Source organism: Hyla sarda, chromosome 6 (genome assembly GCF_029499605.1).
Source record: "Hyla sarda isolate aHylSar1 chromosome 6, aHylSar1.hap1, whole genome shotgun sequence".
NCBI classification, from domain to species: domain Eukaryota; kingdom Metazoa; phylum Chordata; class Amphibia; order Anura; family Hylidae; genus Hyla; species Hyla sarda.
Window position 1 is genome coordinate 302,527,008 of NC_079194.1, and position 26,984 is coordinate 302,553,991.

Genomic DNA, 26,984 nt, shown 5'->3' on the forward strand with positions numbered 1-26,984 from the left:
GTGTGCCATCGGCTGTCCGGGCATGCTGGGAGTTGTAGTTTTGAAACAGCTGGAGGCACACTGGTTGGAAAAGACTACTTTAGATTCTGCAGTATAGCTTTGTCCTTGGCCTGGCCGGAAGCCCAATATAGTTCTGGTATGAAGCTATAAGGGTCCTGTACAAAGCCGTTGGCTGTCCAGGCATGCTGGGGGTTGTAGTCTTTCAACAGCTGGAGGCACCCTGGTTGGAACACACTGCCTTATTAGATGGTAGGTCAGTATCTTATTACTGTGGGCTATAAAGAGAAATCCTATTAAAGCAGTGTTTCCCAACCTGTGTGCCAAAGGCTGTGCAGACATGCTGGGAGTTGTAGTTTTGCAACAGCTGGAGGCACCCTGGTTGGAAAACACTGCCTTATTAGATGGTAGGTCAGTATCTTATTACTGTGTGCTATAAAGAGAAATCCTATTAGAGCAGTGTTTCCCAACCTGTGTGCCATCGGCTGTCCGGGCATGCTAGGAGTTGTAGTTTTGAAACAGCTGGAGGCACACTGGTTGGAAAAGACTACTTTAGATTCTGCAGTTTGATTTTTGTCCTTGGCCTGGCCGGAAGCCCAATAAGGTCCTAGTATGAAACTATTAGGCTCCTGTACAAAGCCTTTGTCTGTCCAGGCATGCTGGGGGTTGTAGTCTTTCAACAGCTGGAGGCACCCTGGTTGGAACACACTGCCTTATTAGAGTGTAGGTCAGTATCTTATTACTGTGGGCTATAAAGAGAAATCCTATTAGAGCAATGTTTTCCAACCATCGGCTGTCCGGCATGCTGGGAGTTGTAGTTTTGCAACAGCTGGAGGCAGAAGGGTTTGGAAACGCTGCTCTATCTGTACAATGGCCTCTTGACTCTCACTACAACTCTCAGCATGCCCAGACAGCCATTGGCATGTCTGTGCATGTTTGGAATTGTAGTTTTGCAACAGTTGGAGACACGCTGGTTGAAAAATACTGATTTGTGTGTACAATGGCCTCTAGACTCTTTGTCAGAGGAGAGAAGGGTCGGGCAAGTGCCTCCCTACAGAATGGAACATGTACTAGTCTAAGCGGGGATGGGGAGTGCATGCTGGGAGTTGTAGTTTTGCAACTGCTGGAGGCACACTGATCTATGTGTACAATGGCCTCTCGACTCTATGTGGACTCAGGATGTCAGAGGAGAGAAGGGTCGGGCAAGTGTCCTCCTGCAGAATACATGTGCCTGTGTATGTGGAGTGCGTTCTGGGAGTTGTAGTTTTGCAGCAGCTGGAGACTATTAGGAAACACTGTATTAGAGGCATTCCAGCCAGGCTTAGGACAAAGTCAAACTGCAGAATCTAAAGCAGTGTTTTCCAACCAGTGTGCCTCCAGCTGTTGCAAATCTAAAACTACCAGCATGTCCACACGGGCATTGGCTTATCCTTTGATCTCTAAGATCAGTAAACCCCAACTTGTGGCTTTCTAGTAGTTGCAAAACTACAACTCCCAGCATGCACTCCCCCATCCCTGTATATACTAGCACATGTATTCTGCAGGGGGACACTTGTCCGACCCTTCTCTCCTCTGACATCCAGAGTCATCAGAGAGTGCAGAGGCCATCGTACACATAGATCAGTGTTTTCCAAACCAGTGTGCCTCCAGCTGTTGCAGAACTACAACTCCCAGCATGCACTCCCCCCCTCCCCAGCATGCACTCCCCCATCCCCTGTATACACTAGCACATGTATTCTGCAGGGGGACACTTGTCCGACCCTTCTCTCCTCTGACATCCAGAGTCATCAGAGAGTGCAGAGGCCATCGTACACATAGATCAGTGTTTTCCAAACCAGTGTGCCTCCAGCTGTTGCAGAACTACAACTCCCAGCATGCACTCCCCCCCTCCCCAGCATGCACTCCCCCATCCCCTGTATACACTAGCACATGTATTCTGCAGGGGGACACTTGTCCGACCCTTCTCTCCTCTGACATCCAGAGTCATCAGAGAGTGCAGAGGCCATCGTACACATAGATAAGTGTTTTCCAAACCAGTGTGCCTCCAGCTGTTGCAGAACTACAACTCCCAGCATGCACCCCCCCCCCCCCAGCATGCACTCCCCCATCCCCTGTATACACTAGCACATGTATTCTGCAGGGGGACACTTGTCCGACCCTTCTCTCCTCTGACATCCAGAGTCATCAGAGAGTGCAGAGGCCATCGTACACATAGATAAGTGTTTTCCAAACCAGTGTGCCTCCAGCTGTTGCAGAACTACAACTCCCAGCATGCACCCCCCCCCCCCAGCATGCACTCCCCCATCCCTGTATACACTAGCACATGTATTCTGCAGGAGGACACTTGTCCGACCCTTCTCTCCTCTGACATCCAGAGTCATCAGAGAGTGCAGAGGCCATCGTACACATAGATCAGTGTTTTCCAAACCAGTGTGCCTCCAGCTGTTGCAGAACTACAACTCCCAGCTTGCACTCCCCCATTCCCACATACACTAGCACATGTATTTTTCGTGTTTAGTCTCATAGCCTTATCATTGGGTCCGACCATCTGATGGGGCCAGAATAGTTTTGTATTAGGAAATATCCGTGTAAATTCTTGGTTCACCCCTCGTGTGTCGGCTTCTACCATCGCAATAAACAATCGCTCATCGTTGTCTCGCTGCTTTTGTCCCCGTTACCATCTCCCCCCATTTCCTTCCTGCAGTCTCCATCCATGTCCTCAGATCCCCATAGGCTTGATATATATATATATATATATAATGTGTTTTTATTACTAACCATGCGCTTGCTTTCCCTCTGCATGGCTTTCTTGTATTATGATCAATGCTGCTGTGTTATATAGGTCATGTGTGCTTGCGGACGAGTAGTGTGAGGACGCTGGGAGTGGCATGGCAGGACGTCCCCATCCTTATGACAGCAACTCCAGCGATCCAGAGAACTGGGATCGGAAATTGTGTAATAGACCTCGTAAACTGTACAAACACTCAAGGTAGGTACCAACCGGCCGCAAGTCATGTCCATAGTCCACTCCATTCCCTCCTAGACACATGGTGATGGTCATTCACCAGTGTTTCCCAACCAGGGTGCTTACAGCTCTTGTGAAACTACAACTCCCAGCATGCCTAGACAGCCAACGGCTTTGTACAGGAGCCCCATAGCTTCACCCTAGGACCTTATTGGGCTTCCGGCCAGGCCTAGGACAAAGTCACACTGCAGGATCTAATGCAGTGTTTCCCGACCAATAGGCATCCAGCTGTTGCAAAACTACAAATCCCAGCATGCCCGGACAGCCAACGGCTGTCCGGGCATGCTGGGGTTTGTAGTTTTGCCACAGCTGGAGGCACCCTGGGTAGGAAACACTAATATAGAAGCAGAAAAAACGAAAACTATGGATCCGTCACAAAAAGGACACCTATGACACTCCGAGAACCCTATTAAAGGGGTACACCAGTGGAATTTTTTTTTTCTTTTTTCTTTATTTATTTTTTTTAATTATTTTTATTTAAATCAACTGGTGCCGCAAAGTTACAGATTTGTGAATTACTTCTATAAAAAAAGAAAAAAAAATATATTAATCCTTCCAGTACTTATCAGCTGCTGTAAGTTCTTTCCATTCTGATCACAGTGCTCTCTGCTGCCACCTCTGTCCGTATAAGAAACTGTCCAGAGAAGAAGTTATCTATGGGGATTTGCTCCTACTCTGGACAGTTTCTGACACGGACAGAGGTGTCAGCAGAGAGCACTGTGGTCAGACTGGAAAGAATTCCAGAAATACAACTTTCTGTGGATCATACAGCAGCTTTTAAAGGGGTACTCCACTGGAAAACGTTTTTTTTTTTTTTTTTTAAATCAACTGGTGCCAGAAAGTTAAACAGATTTGTAAATTAGTTCTATTTAAAAATCTTAATCTTTCCAGTAGTTATCAGCTGCTGTATGTTCCAGAGGAAGTTCTTTTCTTTTTGAATTGCTCTCTGCTGACACCTCTGTCCATCTCAGGAACTGTCCAGAGTAGGAGAGGTTTGCTATGGGGATTTGCTCCTACTCTGGACAGTTCCTGACACGGACAGAAGTGGTCAGACTGAAAAGAATTCCAGAAAGAAATAAACAACTTTATGTGGATCATAACAGCAGCTAAGTACTGGAAGGATTAAGATTTTTAAATAGAAGTAATTTACAAATCTGTTCAGCTTTTTGGCACCCGTTGATAATTTTTTTTTTCCACTGGAGTACCCCTTTAAGTTCCTCCAGATGAAGAAAAAATTAGCCATATCGGAGCCTCCAACGCAAAGGTAAACAGTGCATGCTGGGAGTTGTAGTTGTAGTTTTGCAACAGCTGCAGTCCCCCTGGTTGGGAAACGCTGTCATTCACAGTCATTGGTGCGTCTGCTCTCCTTTGTGCTTTATTTCATTGCTCTTTTTCAATGGTATTATTTGTGGTTTGTCTTATTTTTTATTTTACATCATTTTAACCCTTTCTTTTCCCCTTCAGGTTTTAGGGCAGAGTTGTTGTCCAGCATTGGAAAAAACATGAATAAAGTTTGATATCGTAGCCCAACTCCAATGAAGTGAGCTGCAGTACCATATACAACCCCTGGAAGGGTCCGACACGGTGTTCGGAAGAAGCGGCCATGTTTCTCCAATCCTGGACAACACCTTTTTAAAGGCAGTGTTTCCAAACCAGGGTGCCTCCAGCAGTTGCAAAACTACAGTTCCCAGCATGTAGCGCCTGCTGCTTTGTTTTATGACGGCGGCTCGCGTTGATGTTCTGGGTGTGACTTGTTTTGTATATTATTTCCTATATAATTGTTACTGATTGCCGGGTTATTAGCCGGGGAGTGTGAAACGTGAACGCACCATTAGACGCGGTTTACAAGGCGCCCCACGCGGGACTTTATTATGGAGGTTCCTAAAGAGCCCAATTCCTTATTAGTGTTTTCCAACCAGGGTGCCTCCAGCTGTTGCAAAACTACAACTCCCAGCATGCCCGCACAGCCGAAGGCTGTGCGGGCATGCTGGGAGTTGTAGTTTTGCAACAGCTGGAGGCACCCTGGTTGGAAAACACTGCCGTATAAGATTGTAGTTCAGCATCTTTTTACTGTGTTCTATAAAAAGAAATCCTATTAGAGCAGTGTTTCCCAACCTGTGTACCCTCGGCTTTGCGGGTATGCTTGGAGTTTTAGTTTCGCAACAGCTGGAGGCACCCTGGTTGGAAAAGGACTACTTTAGATTCTGCAGTATGACTTTGTCCTAGGCCTGGCCGGAAGCCCAATAAGGTCCTAGTATGAAACTATAAGGCTCCTGTACAAAGCCTTTGGCTGTCCGGGCATGCTGGGAGTTGTAGTTTTGCAACAGCTGGAGGCACCCTGGTTGGGAAACACTGCCTTTAAAGGGGTACTCCACCCCTAGACATCTTATCCCCTATCCAAAGGATAGGGCATAAGATGTCTGATCGTGGGGGTCCCGCCGCTGGGGACCCCCACAACATAGCATGCGGCACTGTTTCTTCTCCGGAAGCACTGGAGGTTCTGGGTCCTGACCACGGGAACGGAAGTCCTTGACGTCACTACTCCGCCCCCTGTGTAACGGCATGCCCCGTCCCCTCAATGCAAGTGTATGGAGGGGGAGACGAGAGCTCAATACAAGTCTATGGAGGGGGAGACGAGAGCTCAATACAAGTCTATGGAGGGGGAGACGAAAGCTCAATACAAGTCTATGGAGGGGGAGACGAGAGCTCAATACAAGTCTATGGAGGGGGAGACGAGAGCTCAAAACAAGTCTATGGAGGGGGGAGACGAGAGCTCAATACAAGTCTATGGAGGGGGAGACGAGAGCTCAAAACAAGTCTATGGAGGGGGGAGACGAGAGCTCAATACAAGTCTATGGAGGGGGAGACGAGAGCTCAATACAAGTCTATGGAGGGAGGAGACGAGAGCTCAATACAAGTCTATGGAGGGGGAGACGAGAGCTCAATACAAGTCTATGGAGGGAGGAGACGAGAGCTCAAAACAAGTCTATGGAGGGGGGAGACGAGAGCTCAATACAAGTCTATGGAGGGGGAGACGAGAGCTCAATACAAGTCTATGGAGGGGGAGACGAGAGCTCAATACAAGTCTATGGAGGGGGAGACGAGAGCTCAATACAAATCTATGGAGGGAGGAGACGAGAGCTCAATACAAGTCTATGGAGGGAGGAGACGAGAGCTCAATACAAGTCTATGGAGGGAGGAGACGAGAGCTCAATACAAGTCTATGGAGGGGGGAGACGAGAGCTCTATACAAGTCTATGGAGGGGGAGACGAGAGCTCAATACAAGTCTATGGAGGGGGAGACGAGAGCTCAATACAAGTCTATGGAGGGGGAGATGAGAGCTCAATACAAGTCTATGGAGGGAGGAGACGAGAGCTCAATACAAGTCTATGGAGGGGGAGACGAGAGCTCAATACAAGTCTATGGAGGGGGAGACGAGAGCTCAATACAAGTCTATGGAGGGAGGAGACGAGAGCTCAATACAAGTCTATGGAGGGAGGAGACGAGAGCTCAATACAAGTCTATGGAGGGAGGAGACGAGAGCTCAATACAAGTCTATGGAGGGAGGAGACGGGAGCTCAATACAAGTCTATGGAGGGAGGAGACGAGAGCTCAATACAAGTCTATGGAGGGAGGAGACGAGAGCTCAATACAAGTCTATGGAGGGGGGAGACGAGAGCTCAATACAAGTCTATGGAGGGGGAGACGAGAGCTCAATACAAGTCTATGGAGGGGGAGACGAGAGCTCAATACAAGTCTATGGAGGGGGAGATGAGAGCTCAATACAAGTCTATGGAGGGAGGAGACGAGAGCTCAATACAAGTCTATGGAGGGGGAGACGAGAGCTCAATACAAGTCTATGGAGGGGGGAGACGAGAGCTCAATACAAGTCTATGGAGGGGGGAGACGAGAGCTCAATACAAGTCTATGGAGGGAGGAGACGAGAGCTCAATACAAGTCTATGGAGGGAGGAGACGAGAGCTCAATACAAGTCTATGGAGGGGGAGACGAGAGCTCAATACAAGTCTATGGAGGGAGGAGACGAGAGCTCAATACAAGTCTATGGAGGGGGGAGACGAGAGCTCAATACAAGTCTATGGAGGGGGAGACGAGAGCTCAATACAAGTCTATGGAGGGGGGAGACGAGAGCTCAATACAAGTCTATGGAGGGGGGAGACGAGAGCTCAAGACAAGTCTATGGAGGGGGGAGACGAGAGCTCAATACAAGTCTATGGAGGGAGGAGACGAGAGCTCAATACAAGTCTATGGAGGGGGAGACGAGAGCTCAAAACAAGTCTATGGAGGGGGGAGACGAGAGCTCAATACAAGTCTATGGAGGGGGAGACGAGAGCTCAATACAAGTCTATGGAGGGGGGAGACGAGAGCTCAATACAAGTCTATGGAGGGGGAGACGAGAGCTCAATACAAGTCTATGGAGGGGGAGACGAGAGCTCAATACAAGTCTATGGAGGGGGAGACGAGAGCTCAAGACAAGTCTATGGAGGGGGAGACGAGAGCTCAATACAAGTCTATGGAGGGGGAGACGAGAGCTCAATACAAGTCTATGGAGGGGGAGACGAGAGCTCAAAACAAGTCTATGGAGGGAGGAGACGAGAGCTCAATACAAGTCTATGGAGGGGGAGACGAGAGCTCAATACAAGTCTATGGAGGGAGGAGACGAGAGCTCAATACAAGTCTATGGAGGGGGAGACGAGAGCTCAATACAAGTCTATGGAGGGGGGAGACGAGAGCTCAATACAAGTCTATGGAGGGAGGAGACGAGAGCTCAATACAAGTCTATGGAGGGAGGAGACGAGAGCTCAAGACAAGAAATACAAGTCTATGGAGGGGGAAGGAGAAACTTCTGCCCACCACCTCTGGGAGAACTGTAAATTACAGATAAAGGCTTCAGAGCAGAAAACTTGTTAAAAAAAACTTGCCGGCAGTAAAAAAATAAAGCTGTACATACCTTCCTCCGCTCCCGCGGGGCCTCCGGTAACCGGCTCCGGTCTCCGCCGCGATCCTCTTCCTGGTTGCCGGTGGTCGGATGAATCTTTCTGCGCTCAGCCAATCACCAGCAGCAGCGAAGTCCCGACTCGGGCGGCAATAGGCTGAGCGGCAGTGTGAGAACGCTTCAGGACACAAAATTCTTCACTGCACCGGTACCTGCTGCCACCGCCGAAAACATCACACTGCCGCTCAGCATATCGCCGGCCGAGTCGGACTTCACTGCGGCTGGTGATTGGCTGAGTGCAGTATGATTCATCCGACCACCGGCAACCAGGAAGAGGATCGCGGTGGAGACCGGAGCCGGTTACCGGAGGCCCCGGGGGAGCGGAGGAAGGTATGTACAGCTTTATTTTCTTTACTGCTGGCAGTACGGGGGACAATTTTTATATTCTGGAGTTCTCCTTTAAATGCATCACCATAGCATACTTTTAACCCCCGGTTCTGTTTGAGTGATGTACAGAGCGCTCTTCCCTGTCTCCAAATGTGGTGCAATTCTGTTGCTCGGCCCCGCCTCCTTGACACTTGAGCCTGGTGAGAAAAATCAATGTTTTAAATTGAGATAAATCCCTCAATACTAACAAAGGTATGTTTGTTCTGTCACCTATCTGACACGGTCTGTAGCTCCTACCATTTATATCCGTCAAAAGGCTGTCCGGGCATGCTGGGAGTTGTGGTTTAGCAACAGCTGGAGGCACCCTGTTTGGGAAACACTGCTATGGCCCTTTGGTCCCTTTTATGGATAGACCATGGTCTGCACACATGCATTGGACTCTGTCTAACATGTGGCCCTTGGGTGAAGTCAGTGCCTCGCCCAGGACCCCCTGGTTTGGTAGATTAACCACTGCTGCTCCAGACTGTTTAAGAAGAAATTTTATAATTAATACATAGTGTGTGTGTGTGTGTGTGTGTGTATATATATATATATATATATATATATATATATATATAAATATATATATATATATAAATATATATATATATATATATATATATATATATAATATATATATATATATAATATTTATATTATTATTTTATTTTAAAAAAATTAATTAAAAAAATATATATTTCTGAAGCCTTTATGCGGGTGTATATACATAGTGTTGCGGTGACGTTATATCGGCATGTCACTAATGGCTCGGCACAGCATGAGGCCATCATACGTTATTACCTATAACACAGCGAAGAATGCGGCAGGAAACGTGACTCACGAGGCCAAATATCACCCGCGTCTATGATTACTCCCAGCATAAAGTTTTTACCATGTGGTGAGCGGTAACTTAAGAGTCTGGACGTGTAGGTCTGTACATTAAATTATACACTAAGGCCTGTAATGTCCGTTTCCAGAGGTCGTGGTGCCCTTTGACCTCACTGGTGTATAGGATTTAGGTGTTCAGGCCGGGATCTGTTTACTATGATCTCATGTTATTGTGCGTCATACGGGATCAGGATTCACTGAGAACCTGCCAGCACTTGGTCCGTACCCGGTTTGTCTCCAGTTGTTGCAAAACTACAACACCCAGCGGTGTTATAGATTTGCAACAGCTGGAGGCACCCTGGTTGGGAAGCGCTGCTGTCAGGCTTTCAGGGCATTATAGGAATTGTAGTTCTTCCAACACCTGGAGAGCATGCTGAGTGTTGTAGTTGGATGGAGGTACATTGATAGGATTGCAATAGCTAGAGCAGCATTTTCCAACCAACTAAGGCGGCATTCACACCTCGTTTATACATTACGGGTGCCGGATCCGGCTGGGGGAGGGGCAAACCGAGCTCTCCCGTACCCCAGCCGGACCAGCGCTTAAATCCATTTACTTTAATGAGCCGACCGGAGTCAAACGGTGACTCCGGTCGGCTCATTTTTGACCCGTATCCGGTTTTGTGACCGGACCTAAAACCGTAGTATGCTACGGTTTTAGATCCGGTCAGGAAACCTAATGCCTAATATTTGCAGGCTTCTTTCATTACCCCCAAAAACGGGATAGACACAGGCCTGGTAAACATAAAGTGTAACACCGCAGTATGGGGGGAGGTATTGAATGCATCTCATATATTGGCCCAGGGGTAGCGGAGGGGGAATAAGGGCACAAGGGGAATAAGATGGAGGGGGGGATAATGATTACCCCCCCCCCCCTCCATATTAATCCCCTTGGGCCATTATCTTTCTCCCCCCCCCCCCCTCTTATCCCTTTTTGCCAGGGGTCTAAGTCTGTTTCCACCTTTTCCAGTCAACTGGAGCCCTTGGAAAGCTGAACTAATTTATGTAGACTAAAGTAATCAACAGCCGAGCTGCGAGGTTCCCTACGAGCCAATTTACTGTTCGTTCGCTCAACTCTACTGTAAAATCACTGTAAATAGCTGAATGCAGCGTCCAGTCCTCAGGGCATTCGCCGTGTGGGAATGTACACAAAGGCAGTTTTCGGATTAGTACAATGTCTTTCAACCGGTGGGCCTCCAGCTGTTGCAAAACTACAACACCAAGCAAGTCCAGACCTTGTGACCATAATACCGATACAAATGTGCATGAGTCCATATTATGTGAATTTAACCCTATGCACATACTGCTTTGTCATTGGGAGTGTAAATGGAGCAGGCGCCGCCACAAGTATTCTACACGCTCATCCATCATGTCGGGGAGGTTGTAGTTAACAGCTCTGTGGCCGGACTTGGATCAGTGTTAATAGTTTGCGGTGTGTGTGTGTACCTGCTGATGATACTTTGCTCTAGTACAGTGTTTCCAACCAGGGTGCCTGTTGCACAACTACAACTCCCAGCATGCACTCACCATTCCCACACAAACGAGTACATGTATTCTGCAGGGGGACACTTGCATGACTTTCTCTCCTCTGACATCCAGAGTCAGCAAAGAGGCCATTGTACACATAAATCGGTGTTTCCTAACCAGTGCACCTCCAGCTGTTGCAAAACTACATCTCCCAGCATGCTCTGCCCATCCCCAGATACACTAGTACATGTAGTCTGCAGGAGGACACTTGCTTGACCCTTTTCTCCTCTGATGTCACAGAATCAATAGAGTTGAGAGGTCATCATACATATAGATCAGTGTTTTCCCAACCAGTGCACCTCCAGCTATTACAAAACTACAACCCCCAGCATCCCCTCCTCATCTACCCATACACTAGTACATGTATTCTGCAGGAGGACACTTGCCCAACTCTTCTCTCCTCTGACATTTCCTCAGAGTTCCTCATGATAAACCACCCTCTGCCTTTTAATTTTATTATTCTTTAGTCTTCTACCTTGATATTTCTCTATATTTTCTGCTCAATCTCAGATTCACAGACTGGGAAGTGATGTTCCCCAGCAGGCGTGACATCATCTGAAGCCGTACAGGGGAGAACTTCCTCCCTCACTCTGCTACACACAACCCAGAGCAGTTCAGTGTGAGATGAGCTATGATTGGTTAAGGCTACACACATCCCCCTCAGCATTTCCTGACTTTGGACTTCTGCCAGGCCAGCAAGAGTCCAAAGTCTGTGCAAGAGATTGGGGGGTGGGGGTGGAGAGAGAGAATGTGCTCTGGACAAGTAGGGAGACACCTAGTGGCAGTTTTTTTTTATTTTATTTTTTTAACACAAATAATACATAGAAAGCATTGTTTAAAAAATAAAGTACATTAGAAAGATTTTTTTTTTCCCCATAAAGTGCAATAGCAAAAATTTGTGTTTATGATAATGCCCATTTAACAATCAATAGGCCATCGCACACACAGAGCAGGGTTTCCCAACCAGGGTGCCTCCAGCTGTTGCACAATTAAAACTCCCAGCATGACCGGTATACTACAGTTTTAGTTTCGGTCACAAAACCGGATACAGTACAAAAATGAGCCAACCGGAGTCGCTGTTTCATTCCAGTCGGCTCATTAAAGTAAATGGATTTCAGCGCCGGTCCGGCTGGGGTACCGGAGCGTACGGCTTTCCTCTCCCCCAGCTGGATAGGCTGAAAATGAGGTGTGAATGCAGCCTAACAGTGGTGCCCGATGGACCCCATTGACTATATTGGGGTCCATCAGGAACCGCTGTTGCCGGTTGCGCCCTGTCAAACTAAAAAATAAATAAAGATTTGACGGCCATTCTTGACGGGTCGCAACAGCAGTGTGAGAAAAGCCTTTCATCCAGCTGTTGCACAACTACAACGCCCAGCATACCCTTACAGCTCCAAGCTTTCCAGTCATCCTAAAACTACTACACTCATCATGCCCTTACAGCCACTGGCTCTTTGACTCTTGTAGAACTACTACACTCATCATGCGATTACAGCCACTGGCTCCTTAGCCCTTGCAAAACTACAACACCCAGCATGCCCTTACAGCAACAGGCTCATCAGCCTTTGCACAGCATGCCCGAACAGCAGCAGTCTTTTCACCCGTCGCACAACTACAACACCCAGCATGCCCTTATAGCACCAGACTTTCCTTCTTTTTGGAATACTACAACTCCCATCATGCCTTGGCCCCCTACGCGTTCTCCAGCCCTTGCAGACTATACGTTGTATTCTGATTTTTCTTTCTCATCCCTGCAGTTAGTTGTATTCCAGACATGCTGGAAGTTGTAGTGCCACAGGTTTGGGGGGGGGGGGTCACAGCCCTATCCGGGTGAGCACACCCCTAGTTTACTGCTTTATCTCACACTGTAGCATTCTCTGTATTCATCCGGGAGTCTTGTCCTGATACTTTTCTACAAAATGTATCTCTTTAGTCCAGGCTCACAACCATTTGCCGGACTGGATACATTATAATAATCTCACCTATAAACAGCCTCTAGAGCGGTGTTTCCCAACCAGTGTGCCTCCAGCTGTTGCAAAACTACAACTTCCAGCATGCCCGGACAGCCGAAGGCTGTCCGGGCATGCTGGGAGTTGTAGTTTTGCAACAGCTGAAGGCACACTGGTTGGGAAACGCTGATCTATATGTACGATGGCCTCTTGACTCTCAGTTGACTCTGGATGTCAGAGGAGAGAAGGTCGGGCAAGTGCCCCCCTGCAGAATACATGTACGAGTGTATGTGGGGATGGGAGTTGTAGTTTTGCAACAGCTTGAGGCACCCTGGTTGGGAAACGCTGATCTATATGTACGATGGCCTTTTGACTCTCAGTTGACTCTGGATGTCAGAGGAGAGAAGGTCGGGCAAGTGCCCCCCTGCAGAATATATGTAGCTTCTCAATTTTATTGTATTTATTTTTAGTTTTATTATAGTCTGCTCTTGTAGACTATACGTTGTATTCCCATTTCCTTTCTCATCCTTGCAGTTAGTTGTATTCCAGACATGCTGGAAGTTGTAGTGCCACAGGCTGGGGGGGGGGGGGGGTCACGGTGTAGTGCCATGTTTTGTGTTAGGTCTTGTAACACATTCCATGCCAAAATATGGCGCTACGACGGCCCTGCGATTCTCTCCGCTTCTGTCAATGAACTGGAGCCGTTCTGCGAGTGACGGAGCTTTCAGTCATTCTTTCGAGTAATTTGCGGCAGATCCGACGAGTTCTACTAGAAAATCCTGTTAGGCTGGAAACAGCTTCAGAAATCTCCTCCGCCCCCCCCCCCCTCCCCTCCTTCCTGTCCGTATTCTGCCTGTCACCATGGGACATCCAATAGCAGCCGGCTGGTAAAAAGCAGCCGTAATGGGGTGGTGGTGGTGGAGACGTCAGCCCCGATCACTACGCCAGGCTGAATCACCGATTGTGTGAAAATGATTTGTATTAATATCTGGAGAGGCGGCGGCGACTGAACAGCTGAGGGGGGTAAAGGAAGGCGAATACGGAAGATCCGGGCGCCGCAGTAAGGAGAGGCAATATGCTGAAGTTTCCAGGGAATGCTCAGGGATGCTGACCCGGCTTGTGGACACTCATTGTTCCTTGCCACTCGATTCCTTTGTGCTCTTGTAGCCAAGATTCTCCCGTGCATGAGTGGTCTGGGTGTAAGGTGCGTATGTGTCCTGGTCGGGAAGAGTCGCCGCTTCTGGTGCCCGAGATTATAGGCTGCCTCTTCTTTTATCATCTAGTGCTCCCTTCTTTGTTCAGTTTGTCACTTTTTAGCCTGCAGTCCCTGCTGTGGTGCTATTTATTTATTTTTATTTATTGATATTATACAATTTTTTTTTATTTTAGGTATTTTTATTTATAGTTTTTAATTTATTTGCATATATAATTTTATATTATACAATTTTTTTTGTTTATATATTGAAATTATCCATTGTTTATTTTTTATTTAGATTTTTTTGCATAATATATGTGTGTGTGTGTGTATGTATAGAGATATATATATCTATATCTATATATCTATATAATCTATATATATATATATATATATATATATTTATATATTATTTTTTGTTTTATATATTGATATTATACATTGTTTATATTTTATTTAGATTTTTTTGCATAATATGTGTGTGTATATATGTGTGTGTGTGTGTGTGTGTGTATATATATATATATATATATGTATGTGTGTGTGTGTATGTATAGATATCTATATATCTATATATATATATATTTTTTTTTGTTTTATATATTTTATATATTGATATAATTTTTTTTTTAGATTTCTTCAGTTTTTTATTTGCATGCACAATTTTATTTTCTATATATTTTTGTGTATATATATATATTGATATTATACATTGTTTTTTTTATTTAGATATTTTTTGTTTTTGCGCATATATATTATACATTTTTTTTTATTGTTTATATATTGATATGATAATTTTTTTTTCTTTAGATATTTTATTTTAGTTTTTATTCGCCTATATATTTGTTATACTTTTTTGTTATAGATTTATTTTCTTTATCTATTGATATTATACATTTTTTTTTATATTTTGTGTGTATATGTGCGTGTATATATATTTATATGTGTATATATTTATGTATGTATGTTTGTGTGTGTGTGTATATTATATATTTACATTTATTTAAAAAAAAAAATTTTATTCATTTATTTTGTAAATTTTTAATTTATTATTTGGTTTATATATTCATTTTTTTATTTTATTTGCTAAAGGCATTTTTATAGTAGGTGAATGCTCAGTACTGATGGTGACTGACTGACCCTTGCATGTAGTCTGGGTATTATGATGCATTTTTGAATTATGTTTTGTGACTTATTGCCAGGTTAAAGTGTTAATAATAACCTATATTAGCGTGCCTCCGGCTGTTGCGAAACTACAACTCCCAGCATGCCCGGACAGCCTTTGGCATGGTTTCCCCCAGTGTGCCTCCAGCTGTTGTAAAACTACAAATTCCAACATTCAAAGACAGCCTTTGGCTTAAAGGTTTTTTATTTAATGAACTGGTGCCAGACAGTTTAACAGATTTGTAAATTACTTCAATTAAAAATCTTAATCCTTTCAGTACTTATAAGCAGCTGTATGCTACAGAGGAAATTCTTTTCTTCTTGAATTTCTTTTTTTTTTTTATCTTTTCCACAGTGCTCTCTGCTGAAACCTCTGTCTGTAGCAGCATAGGTTCTCCTGCTCTGGACAGTTCCTGATGTGGGCATCAGGTGTCAGCAGAGAGCACTGTTGTCAAGACAAAAAAGAAATCCAAAAAGAAAAGAATTTCCTCTGTAGCGTACAGCTGCTAAGAAGTACTGAAAGGATGAAGATTTTTAATAGAAGTAATTTACAAATCTGTTTAACTTTCTGGCACCAGTTCATAACATTTTTAATAAAGTTTTCCACCGGAGTACCCCTTTAAGTTCCTTACTTTAGAGCATTGTTTCCCTAATCAGTGTGCCCCCCGCTGCCTTAAAACTACAACTCCCAGCATTCCTGGATGGCCATACAGCATTGCCTTAAAGCATTGTTTTCCCACCAGTGTGCCTCCAGCTGTTGCAAAACTACTATTCCCAGCATGCCTGGACAGCCTTCGGAGGAGCCTGGAGGCTCTTAGTTTGGGAAACACTGCATTAGACCATTGTTTCCCAAGCGGTGTGCCTCCAGCTGTGGAAAAACTACAACTCCCAGCATGCCCGGACAGCCGAAGGCTGTCCGGGCATGCTGGGAATTGTAGATTTGCAACAGCTGGAGGCACACTGGTGGGAAAACAATGCTTTAAGGCAATGCTGTGTGGCCGTCCAGGAATGCTGGGAGTTGTAGTTTTGAAACAGCTGGAGGCACACTGGTGGGAAAACAATGCTTTAAGGCAATGCTGTGTGGCCGTCCAGGAATGCTGGGAGTTGTAGTTTTGAAACAGCTGGAGGCACACTGGTGGGAAAACAATGCTTTAAGGCAATGCTGTGTGGCCGTCCAGGAATGCTGGGAGTTGTAGTTTTGCAACAGCTGGAGGCACACTGGTGGGAAAACAATGCTTTAAGGCAATGCTGTATGGCCGTCCAGGAATGCTGGGAGTTGTAGTTCTGCACTAACTGGAGGCACATTGGTTGGAAAACACTGTTAGCGGTTGTCGCACATTTGTAAAGAAGCTCTCGTTGCCCTGACTGTAGACTCTTTTTGGGTGATTTTTGTGCCCTGTCCTGGGACTCTGTGCTGTCGTTATAGGAGGTCCCCGCTTCTCACGGTCCTGTAATAAGTCCCCGTTCTCTCTTATCTCCATTGTTCTCCTTTGTGTCTGCTCTCGTATCAGGGCTGCGCTCTTCTTAATCTACTTTACATAAAGCACAGAGCAGACGTCTGTCCGGCCTCCTCTCATATGGTGCTGTCTTTCAGCCTCTTTTCTTCTTTTTATTTATTTTCCTGCTGATCACTTTGTTCTGTGCCAGAAAATAGGGAAATCTGTCCACCCACCCACCCCGAAAAGGAGGAGGAGGGGGGAAAATATATTAAAAAAATTAATAAAAAAAAATATATATATATATGCGTATGTGTGTAATATATATATATATATATATATATATATATATATATATATATATAAAAAATAAATAATAAAATAAAATAAAAATATATATATTATAATTAAATTAAAGAGAATATATATATATATATATATATATATATATATATAATCATATATATCTTTGAAAAAAAATTTGGGTGCACTTGTCTATCCCTACATTGTAACCCATTAATAGGGAGAAGTATCTGGTGGGGATTTGGCCGCCGGGATCACGTGACATTTGGGGTCTCTTGTCCTGTCATGTGACAGACGAACGAGCATGCGGACTCCACTGAGGCAGATAGGAGAGTATACAGTGTTTACTGATCCCATCAGGTCTATAAGTAAATGTATTGTCAACGAGAAGGTATCCCTGTCCTTGTGATCCGGTCAGACTCCCCCCACTGATCAGATCAGTGTTTCCCAAGCAGTGTGCCTCCAGCTGTTGCAAAACTACAACTCCCAGCATGCCTGGACAGCCGATGGCTTTGTACAGGAGCCCCATAACTTTCATCCTAGGACCTTTTATTGGGCTTTCGACCAGGCCTGGGACAAAGTCAAACTGCAGAATCTAAAGTAGTGTTTCCCAAGCTGTGCGCCTCCAGCTGTTGCAAAACTACAACTCCCAGCATGCCTGGACAGCCAAAGACTTTGTACCGGAGCCTTATAGCTTCATACTAGGACCTTATTGGGCTTCCGGCCAGGCCTAGGACAAAGTCACACTGCAGAATCTAAAGCAGTGTTTCCCAACCAGTGTGCCCGCAGCTGTTGCAAAACTACAACTCCCAGCATGCCCGGACAGCCGTTGGCTGTCCGGGCATGCTGGGAGTTGTAGTTCTGCAACAGCTGGAGGCACCTTGATTGTGAAACACCGGATCAGATACTAAGGACCGATCAGGTAAATCAGCGATTGCTTAATAATCCTGTCACAGGGCTCGGTCATCGTGCGGGCAGGGTGATCGCTGGATCGGTCTTGCGGCCTTTTGCTTCAATCATTCGTCATCTGCGCGTCCCCTATTACAGAGGGCGATGTGTAGGCCGCAAAATGAGTATTCAAAAGGGCGAAACCCTTCTCTCCGCTGACGAACAAGCATTGGCCGATCGCTGGACCCATGAGACGGTGTTCATACGTTGTGGTTATTGAGCCGTACCGAAACTAATTACCCCTTGCCGTTTTGCCGCGCTTTACGAAAAGTGACTGAAATCGCGCTAAAAAGATGCTATTTACTGCAATTATGCAAGTCGGGCAAAATACGCATAATTTTTTACAGCAGTTTCGGCCATTTGGCGGCAAAAAATGCATGCAGCAATTTGCCGGCAAGTTTTGGAACCAATGTGTGAACCCAGCCAGTTATTGCCACGTGTAATAGCGCCCCTGTTCGGTGGATGGGTAATAAGGTACAACCTTGGGATTACCCCATTGAAAGGGTTAAAAAATAAAATAAAAATCAACTGGTGCCAGAAAGTTATACAGATTTGTAAATTACTTCTATAAAAAAAAAATCTTAATCCTTCCAGTACTTATCAGCTGCTGTATATGCTCCACAGGAAGTTGTGTAGTTCTTTCCAGTACAAGCTTTGGGATTACCCCGTTGAAAGGGTTAAAAATAAATTCAAATCAACTGGTGCCAGAAAGTTATACTGATTTGTAAATTACTTCTATTAAAAAATCTTAATCCTTCCAGTACTTAGCTGCTGTATGCTTCACAGGAAGTTGTGTAGTTCTTTCCAGTCTGCCCACAGTGCTCTCTGCTGACACCTCTGTCCATGTCAGGAACTGTCCAGAGCAGGAGAGGTTTGCTATGGGGATTTGCTCCTACTCTGGACAGTTCCTGACATGGACAGAGGTGGCAGCAGAGAGCACTGTGGTCAGACTGGAAAAAACCTACACAACTTCTTGTGGAGCATACAGCAGCAGCTAAGTACTGGAAGGATTAAGATTTTTTTTTTTTTTAATAGAAGTAATTTACAAATCTGTAGATCTTTCTGTTACAAGTTTATTTTAAATGTTTTAACTCTTCAGGGTCTGTCGCATCGGGTATCGGTGCCGAAAAGTCAGGGTCACTGCTCACCTGATCTGCGTAATCTCTGCATAGAGCCTTGAACTACTGTAAACCATCTGCTGCTCCTCGGAGCGCTCGTGCGTCACTGCAACCCTCAACATCATGGCGGTAGTAGTCCATTTCAAGGACCATGATGCTGGTCAGTGTGAATGCTGACGTATTCTTTGCATTTGTCGCCTCTGTTCACCTACCAGACGTTACGTGTAATAGATTTGGTAAATATCAGCAGCTTAGCAAATAGAAATATGTATTCAAGCTGCGTCTATTGTACCTTCTAGGCCAGTGTTTCCCAACCAGCGTGCCTCCAGCTGTTGCAAAGCTGCAACTCCCCATCATGCATGGGTTTTGTATGCTTCAGTCTTATGCCCCCTGATGAACTTCCGCCATTCTTAGAGGGAGAAATGCGTCGGGACAAGGTGTTGATTGGATGGGAATTTAAAATTTACCACCACAATTGGGGAGAAATGTTTCTCCTTCTAGAGTCCCTCCAGCTGTTGCGAAACTACAACTCCCAGCATGCAGGGGGGCACTTGCCCGACCTTCTCTCCTCTGACATCCAGAGTCAACTGAGAGTCAAGAGGCCATTGTACGCATAGATCAGGGTTTCCCAACCAGGGGTGCCTCCAGCTGTTGCGTAACTACAACTCCCAGCGTGCAGGGGGGCACTTGCCCGACCTTCTCTCCTCTGTCATCCAGAGTCAACTGAGTCAAGAGGCCATCGTACGCATAGATCAGTGTTTCCCAACCAGGGGTGCCTCCAGCTGTTGCGTAACTACAACTCCCAGCATGCAGGGGGGCACTTGCCCGACCTTCCTCTCCTCTGACATCCAGAGTCACCTGAGAGTCAAGAGGCCATCGTACGCATAGATCAGTGTTTGCCAACCAGGGTGCCTCCAGCTGTTGCAAAACTACAACTCCCAGCATGCCCGGACAGCCTTTGGCTGTCCGGGCATGCTGGGAGTTGTAGTTTTACAACAGCTGGAGGCACCCTGGTTGGGGAAACACTGTTGATTGAGCTGTTCATTTCTTTAAAGGCGTACCCCTCCTCTGGACATCTAAGATGGGGACCCCCGCGATCTCCCTGCTGCACCCGGCATTCGTTTAGAGCGTCATGTGCAGCGCCGGAGGCTCGTGATGTCACGGCCGCGTCCCCTCAATGCAAGTCTATGGGAGGGGGGGGGGGGGGGGGGGGTGACGTGACCATGATGTCACGAGCCTCTGCATCGCCAGTCATCCGGCACCGGATGTTTGGGGTGCCGCAGCCGAGATTGTGGTGGGACCCCTGCGATCAGACATCTTATCACCTATCCTTTGGATAAGGGATAAGATGTCTTGGGGCAGAGTACCCCTTTAAATGCATTATTTCCTCTCCTCTCCTTCTTTCTGTCTCTATTGATGGTGACTTTTCCGTTTTTGCGTCCTGGCTTGTCTGACTTTTTTTTTGTGTTTTATGCCGTTCTAACATACGCGCATGCGCTCTCCTTTTTTTCCAGCACTCCGTCTCGAGGAGCTAGAGCAGGCGCTGGCCACACAAAGATGAGTCTCCATGGTGCCAGCGGCGGTCACGAACGTTCCCGCGATAGACGTCGTTCCAGTGACAGATCCCGAGACTCGTCCCACGAGCGAGGAGGAGAGAGCCAGCTGACCCCCTGCATCCGAAACGTTACCTCCCCTACTCGGCAGCATCAAAGCGGTAGGTCTGCGGGTTTTGTTTGTCGTTTTTTCTTATTTTCATTGATCGTAACGCGATGCAGAAGGTAGAAGGCTTGGAATACATTGTTTCACTTCATTTATCTGCCTGAACCCTTCACACCGCCCGGATCTTATTATGGTGAATAACAGCCTATAGGGTGGATTGTGGGGAAATTTCGTGCCTTCTGTTTTCCTGTACAGTAGTGTTTCCCAACCGGCATTGTTGAAAAACTACAAGTCCCAGCATGCCCGGACAGCCTTTGGCTGTCCGGGCATGCTGGGACTTGTAGTTTTGCAACAGCTGGAGGCATCTTGATAGGGAAACAATACTGTATCTGAAGCGATTAATACATTAATAATGTCTGGTGACTTTTTCCATTGATACATCTGTAGGTTATATTTGATTATATTTGAATATATTTGTATCCTCATATTGTGAGATCCCTTGTGCTGCACTAAAGGCTTCTTAGCGCAGTGCATCACTAACCTTTATTATTTTTGTGTGTGCCGACCATTGTGCTCACTCACTCTGTAACTGCATTGTTATAATACACTAATGCAGAATCTAAGGAACAGTAGTGCAGAACACAGAACCTCATCATAGTACATAGTACACTCCTCTGCAGCTGCATAACTATATAGTGCTCCCCTCTGCAGCTGCATAACTATATAGTGCTCCCCGCAGCAGCTGCATAACTATATAGTACTCCCCTATTCAGCTGCAGAACTATATAGTGCTCCCCGCAGCAGATGCATAACTTGATAGTGCTCCCCTCTGTAGATGCATAACTATATAGTGCTCCCCTCTGCAGCTGCATAACTATATAGTGCTCCCCGCAGCAGCTGCATAACTATATAGTACTCCCCTATTCAGCTGCAGAACTATATAGTGCTCCCCGCAGCAGATGCAGAACTATATAGTGCTCCCCTCTGTAGATGCATAACTATATAGTGCTCCCCTCTGCAACTGCATAACTATATAGTGCTCCCCGCAGCAGCTGCATAACTATATAGTGCTCCCCGCAGCAGCTGCATAACATTATAGTGCTCCCCTCTGCAACTGCATAACTATATAGTGCTCCCCGCAGCAGCTGCATAACATTATAGTGCTCCCCGCAGCAGCTGGATTACTATATAGTGCTCCCCTCTGCAGCTGTATAACTATAGTGCTCCCCTCTGCAGCTGTATAACTATAGTGCTCCCCTCTGCAGCTGTATAACTAAATAGTGCTCCCCTCTGCAACTGCATAACTATATAGTGCTCCCCACCGCAGCTGCATAACTATATAATGCTCCCCGCAGCAGTTGCATATTTTTTATAGTGCTCCCCGCAGCAGCTGCATATTTTTATAGTGCTCCCCTCTGCAGCTGCATAACTATATAGTACTCCCCTCTGCTGCTGTAGAACTATATAGTGCTCCCCACTGCAGCTGCATAACTATATAGTGCTCCCCACTGCAGCTGCATAACTATATAGTGCTCCCCTCTGCAGCTGCATAACTATATAGTGCTCCCCTCTGCAGCTGCATAACTATATAGTGCTCCCCTCTGCAGCTGCATAACTATATAGTGCTCCCCTCTGCAGCTGCATAACTATAGTGCTCCCCTCTGCAGCTGCATAACTATATAGTGCTCCCCTCTGCAGCTGCAGAACTATATAGTGCTCCCCTCTGCAGCTGCAGAACTATATAGTGCTCCCCTCTGCAGCTGCAGAACTATATAGTGCTCCCCTCTGCAGCTGCAGAACTATATAGTGCACTGCTGAACTTTGTAGTGCTCCCCTCAGCTGCTGCAGAATGTCTTAAAGGAGTACTTTGGGATTTTAAAACTTATCCCCTATCCTAAGGATGTTTCGTACGGGGGCCCCGGCTCTCTGGCCAAATAGCGCGTGCCGACCACCTCACGAAGCTGCGGCCGACACCCCCCTCACTGCAGCTGTATGGCAGAGCTGGAAATTGCCGAATGCAGCGCTCCGGCTCTCCCATAGAGATGTATTGAGGGGGCGTGTCAGCCGCTGCGTCGTGTGGTGGGCAAACGCCCCGTACAAGAGATCTCAGGGGTCTCAGCGGTCGGACCCCCCCCCCAACAATCTGACACTTATCCCCTGTGCTTAGTATAGGGCAGTGGTCTCCAACCTGCGAATCTCCAGATGTTGCAAAACTACAACTCCCAGAATGCCCGGACAGCCATCGGCTGGGAGTTTTAGTTTTGAAACCTCTGTAGGTCCGCAGGTTGAAGACCACTGGTATAGGGGATATGTTTTCAGATACTACAATACTCCTTTAATAAGCATCCACTTAGCTCCTGCAGAACATCTTAATACTCGCCCCCTCAGCTGCTGCAGAAATTCCACCTCGGTTACAAAGTCTCTTATAAACTGCAGAATTTCCTGCCCCAAGTTGTCTTTGTCGTCACTTCTGATACATTCTAACTTTATTGGTAACATTTTTGAATAGTTTTCTACCATGTTCCCCATAATGGTTTCCTTCTGGTCCCCGGATATATTGCTGTGATCCTTCTCTTCTCCATGGTAACTGCATCATTACGTGACTGAATCCCACGATTCCACAATGGGCAGAGCTCTGTAGTATAGGAAAGTGTTCGTATGGACCCAAATTCTAGTCAGTTGGACCCTATTCACACAGCAGAACTTCCGCTTGTGGAATTCTGTCTCAGATTAAAGCCCATTAAGTGCGGAATCCCAGAGAAGTCTATATGGGAGGGCGGAATCCCAGAGAAGTCTATATGGGAGGGCGGAATCCCAGAGAAGTCTATATGGGAGGGCGGAATCCCAGAGAAGTCTATATGGGAGGGCGGAATCCCAGAGAAGTCTATGGGAGGGCGGAATCCCAGAGAAGTCTATATGGGAGGGCGGAATCCCAGAGAAGTCTATATGGGAGGGCGGAATCCCAGAGAAGTCTATATGGGAGGGCGGAATCCCAGAGAAGTCTATGGGAGGGCGGAATCCCAGAGAAGTCTATATGGGAGGGCGGAATCCCAGAGAAGTCTATGGGAGGGCGGAATCCCAGAGAAGTCTATATGGGAGGGCGGAATCCCAGAGAAGTCTATGGGAGGGCGGAATCCCAGAGAAGTCTATGGGAGGGCGGAATCCCAGAGAAGTCTATGGGAGGGCGGAATCCCAGAGAAGTCTATGGGAGGGCGGAATCCCAGAGAAGTCTATGGGAGGGCGGAATCCCAGAGAAGTCTATATGGGAGGGCGGAATCCCAGAGAAGTCTATGGGAGGGCGGAATCCCAGAGAAGTCTATGGGAGGGCGGAATCCCAGAGAAGTCTATATGGGAGGGCGGAATCCCAGAGAAGTCTATATGGGAGGGCGGAATCCCAGAGAAGTCTATGGGAGGGCGGAATCCCAGAGAAGTCTATGGGAGGGCGGAATCCCAGAGAAGTCTATATGGGAGGGCGGAATCCCAGAGAAGTCTATATGGGAGGGAGGAATCCCAGAGAAGTCTATATGGGAGGGCGGAATCCCAGAGAAGTCTATGGGAGGGCGGAATCCCAGAGAAGTCTATATGGGCAGGCGGAATCCCAGAGAAGTCTATATGGGCAGGCGGAATCCCAGAGAACTCTATATGGGAGGGCGGAATCCCAGAGAAGTCTATATGGGCGGGCGGAATCCCAGAGAAGTCTATATGGGCGGGCGGAATCCCAGAGAAGTCTATATGGGAGGGCGGAATCCCAGAGAAGTCTATATGGGCGGGCGGAATCCCAGAGAAGTCTATATGGGAGGGCGGAATCCCAGAGAAGTCTATATGGGAGGGCGGAATCCCAGAGAAGTCTATGGGAGGGCGGAATCCCAGAGAAGTCTATGGGCGGGCGGAATCCCAGAGAAGTCTATGGGCGGGCGGAATCCCAGAGAAGTCTATGGGCGGGCGGAATCCCGGAGAAGTCTATGGGCGGCCGGAATCCCAGAGAAGTCTATGGGCGGGCGGAATCCCGTAGAAGTCTATATGGGAGGGCGGAATCCCGGAGAAGTCTATATGGGAGGGCGGAATCCCGGAGAAGTCTATGGGAGGGCGGAATCCCGGAGAAGTCTATGGGAGGGCCGGAATCCCAGAGAAGTCTATATGGGAGGGCGGAATCCCAGAGAAGTGTTTATATGGGAGGGCGGAATCCCAGAGAAGTCTATATGGGAGGGCGGAATCCCAGAGAAGTCTATGGGCTTTAATTTTAAGGAAGAATTCCGCAAACAGAAATTCTGCCGTGTGAATAGACCCCAATTCCTTCTGTTTGATTCATCCTCTTCCCCGTATATAAAATGGACCCATCCTTTCAATACTGAGTTGCACGTTCTTGTTTTGCGCACTGGAGACTGTAAAGCTATATAGGACTTATTGGATTTCAGGGGAAGGTGCGGACATCTGCCGGAGCCCGGGATTCTGCTGTGTAAGCGCTATGGATTGTCTGCGATGCACTTTCTTATATTTCTTATTTCTGCGTCTATGTCCTCGCAGCCGTTTTCTAGTGTTTGGTATATTGTGTGCAGCGAATATACACGGAGAAGTATACGGACAAATCTATTTTAGGGTTTGACCCTACAGGCTCGTCCATTGCGAACCATAAACAAAATACCCATAAAACCCAGCAGACACCATAGAAAAATAAACGGATTTACCAAGGAGCGGAGTGAACGTTCACTGTAGTTAGGCGTCATTCACACTAGATTAATGTTCGTATCACTGTTCACACTGAGGAATTGGAGAGGAATTGACTCTCTTAATACCCCAGGATGGGAAGATAGAAATGACATGGACAGATCTGCAATGATTGCCCGGGTTTTGATATTTACTCTTTAAGCATCTTTCTACTATACCATGTCCTCTAATTTCTGGGCTATTTATGCTCTTCACTCTTATGCCCCCTGATGAACCTCCAACATCCTTCAGGTAGAAATGCGTCGGGAAAAGTTCTTGATTGGACAGGAATGAATAAACTTTAAGCACCACATTTAGGGTATAATATTTCACAAGCTGTAGTGTGCCTCCAGCTGTTGCAAAACTACAACTCCCAGCATGCCCGAACAGCCAACGGCTGTTCGGGCATGCTGGGAGTTGTAGTTTGGCACCCTGGTTAAGAAACGCTGCCCTTGTGTATATTTGACACTTCATCAGCACGATCCCCTTGCGTGACCAACCTTTAGGTTATTTCAGGAGAGGGGGGGGCGGTTGCAGGTTATTCCAGCAAGACTCTTGGATTTAATTACATTTTATTTTTTTTTCTCCCACAATTGATTTACAAGATCTTATTATTCCGTAGTCGTCAGAGCAGAGTCTGTTAAATTAGATCATTATGGGATCATCCTGTAAGTAAATCTCAGCGCCAGGTCCTGGGGACTGCGCCCTCCCCACCTCCGCAGTCAGATGACACTAATGATGGCGACACGGTCAGCAGTCTCCTATGTAGTATAATACAGGCGCAATTCTGGCCCTGACCTCTAGTCTGGTGATCTGTGATGGGTTTGCAGACCCTGCGGTCGGGCCAGGACCTGCATCTTTTAGTACACTTGTTTGAAACCGGCCTAATACAGAGGCAAGTCTGCCTATCCAATATGGCCGCCTAGATCGCTAGGTCTGTGGTCAGACTGGGGATCGCAGTGGAAAGATGGGACCTGTATTATACAAAATTGTGCTATACCTGTGTGTATATGGATGCTGCTGCTTCTAGACCAGTGTTTCCCAATCAGGGTGCCTCCAGCTGTTGCAAAACAAACTCCCAGCATGCCCGTACAGCCGTGGTCTTGGTAATTCAGGCTGGCTGGGCATGCTGGGAGTTTGTTTAGCAACAGCTGGAGACTCCTTGTTTGGTAAACACTGCCTTAAAGTGTTTTGCCAACCAGTGTGCCCTCAGCTGTTGCAAAACTACAACTCCCAGCATGCCCAGACAGCCGGAACTACAAAGACCATGGCTGTCCGGGCATGCTGGGAGTTTGTTTTGCAACAGCTGGGGGCACACTGTTTGGGAATCAAGCTCCCAGCATGCCCTTACAGCCATGGTCTTGGTAGTTCCGGCTGTCCGGGCATGCTGGGAGTTGTAGTTTTGCAACAGCTCGGGGCACACTGGTTGGAAAACAACGCTTTAAGGCAGTGTTTACCAAACAAGGAGCCTCCAGCTGTTGCAGAACTCAAACTCCCAGCATGCCCGGACAGCCTTTTCTACGGAGACCCTGGTTGTCTAGGCATGCTGGGACTTGTAGTTTTGCAGTAGCTAAAGGCACACTGGAAGGGCAGCCTCCAGCTGTTGCAAAACTACAACTCCCAGCAGGCCCAGACAGCCGTGGTCTTTGTAGTTTAGGCTCGAAGGGCATGCTGGGAGTTGTAGTTTTGCAAC

General features: G+C 46.8%; 1 protein-coding gene across 4 annotated transcripts in view; it reads left to right on the top strand.

The window, feature by feature from the left end:
* The window catches only part of BTBD10 (BTB domain containing 10), a 56,047-nt gene that overhangs the window by 17,690 nt on the left and 11,373 nt on the right, over nucleotides 1-26,984 (top strand). The window contains exons 1-3 of one of the 4 annotated variants that reach the window (XM_056527940.1): nucleotides 2,923-2,986; nucleotides 8,494-8,564; nucleotides 20,443-20,642. In XM_056527940.1, the coding sequence (XP_056383915.1) occupies nucleotides 20,486-20,642 (157 nt within the window). In that variant the 5' untranslated portion in view covers nucleotides 2,923-2,986; nucleotides 8,494-8,564; nucleotides 20,443-20,485. Of the gene's footprint in view, nucleotides 1-2,839; nucleotides 2,987-8,493; nucleotides 8,565-13,709; nucleotides 13,969-20,442; nucleotides 20,643-26,984 lie in introns of those variants that run through there. The other 3 variants (XM_056527938.1, XM_056527937.1, XM_056527939.1) reach the window with 3 other exon arrangements.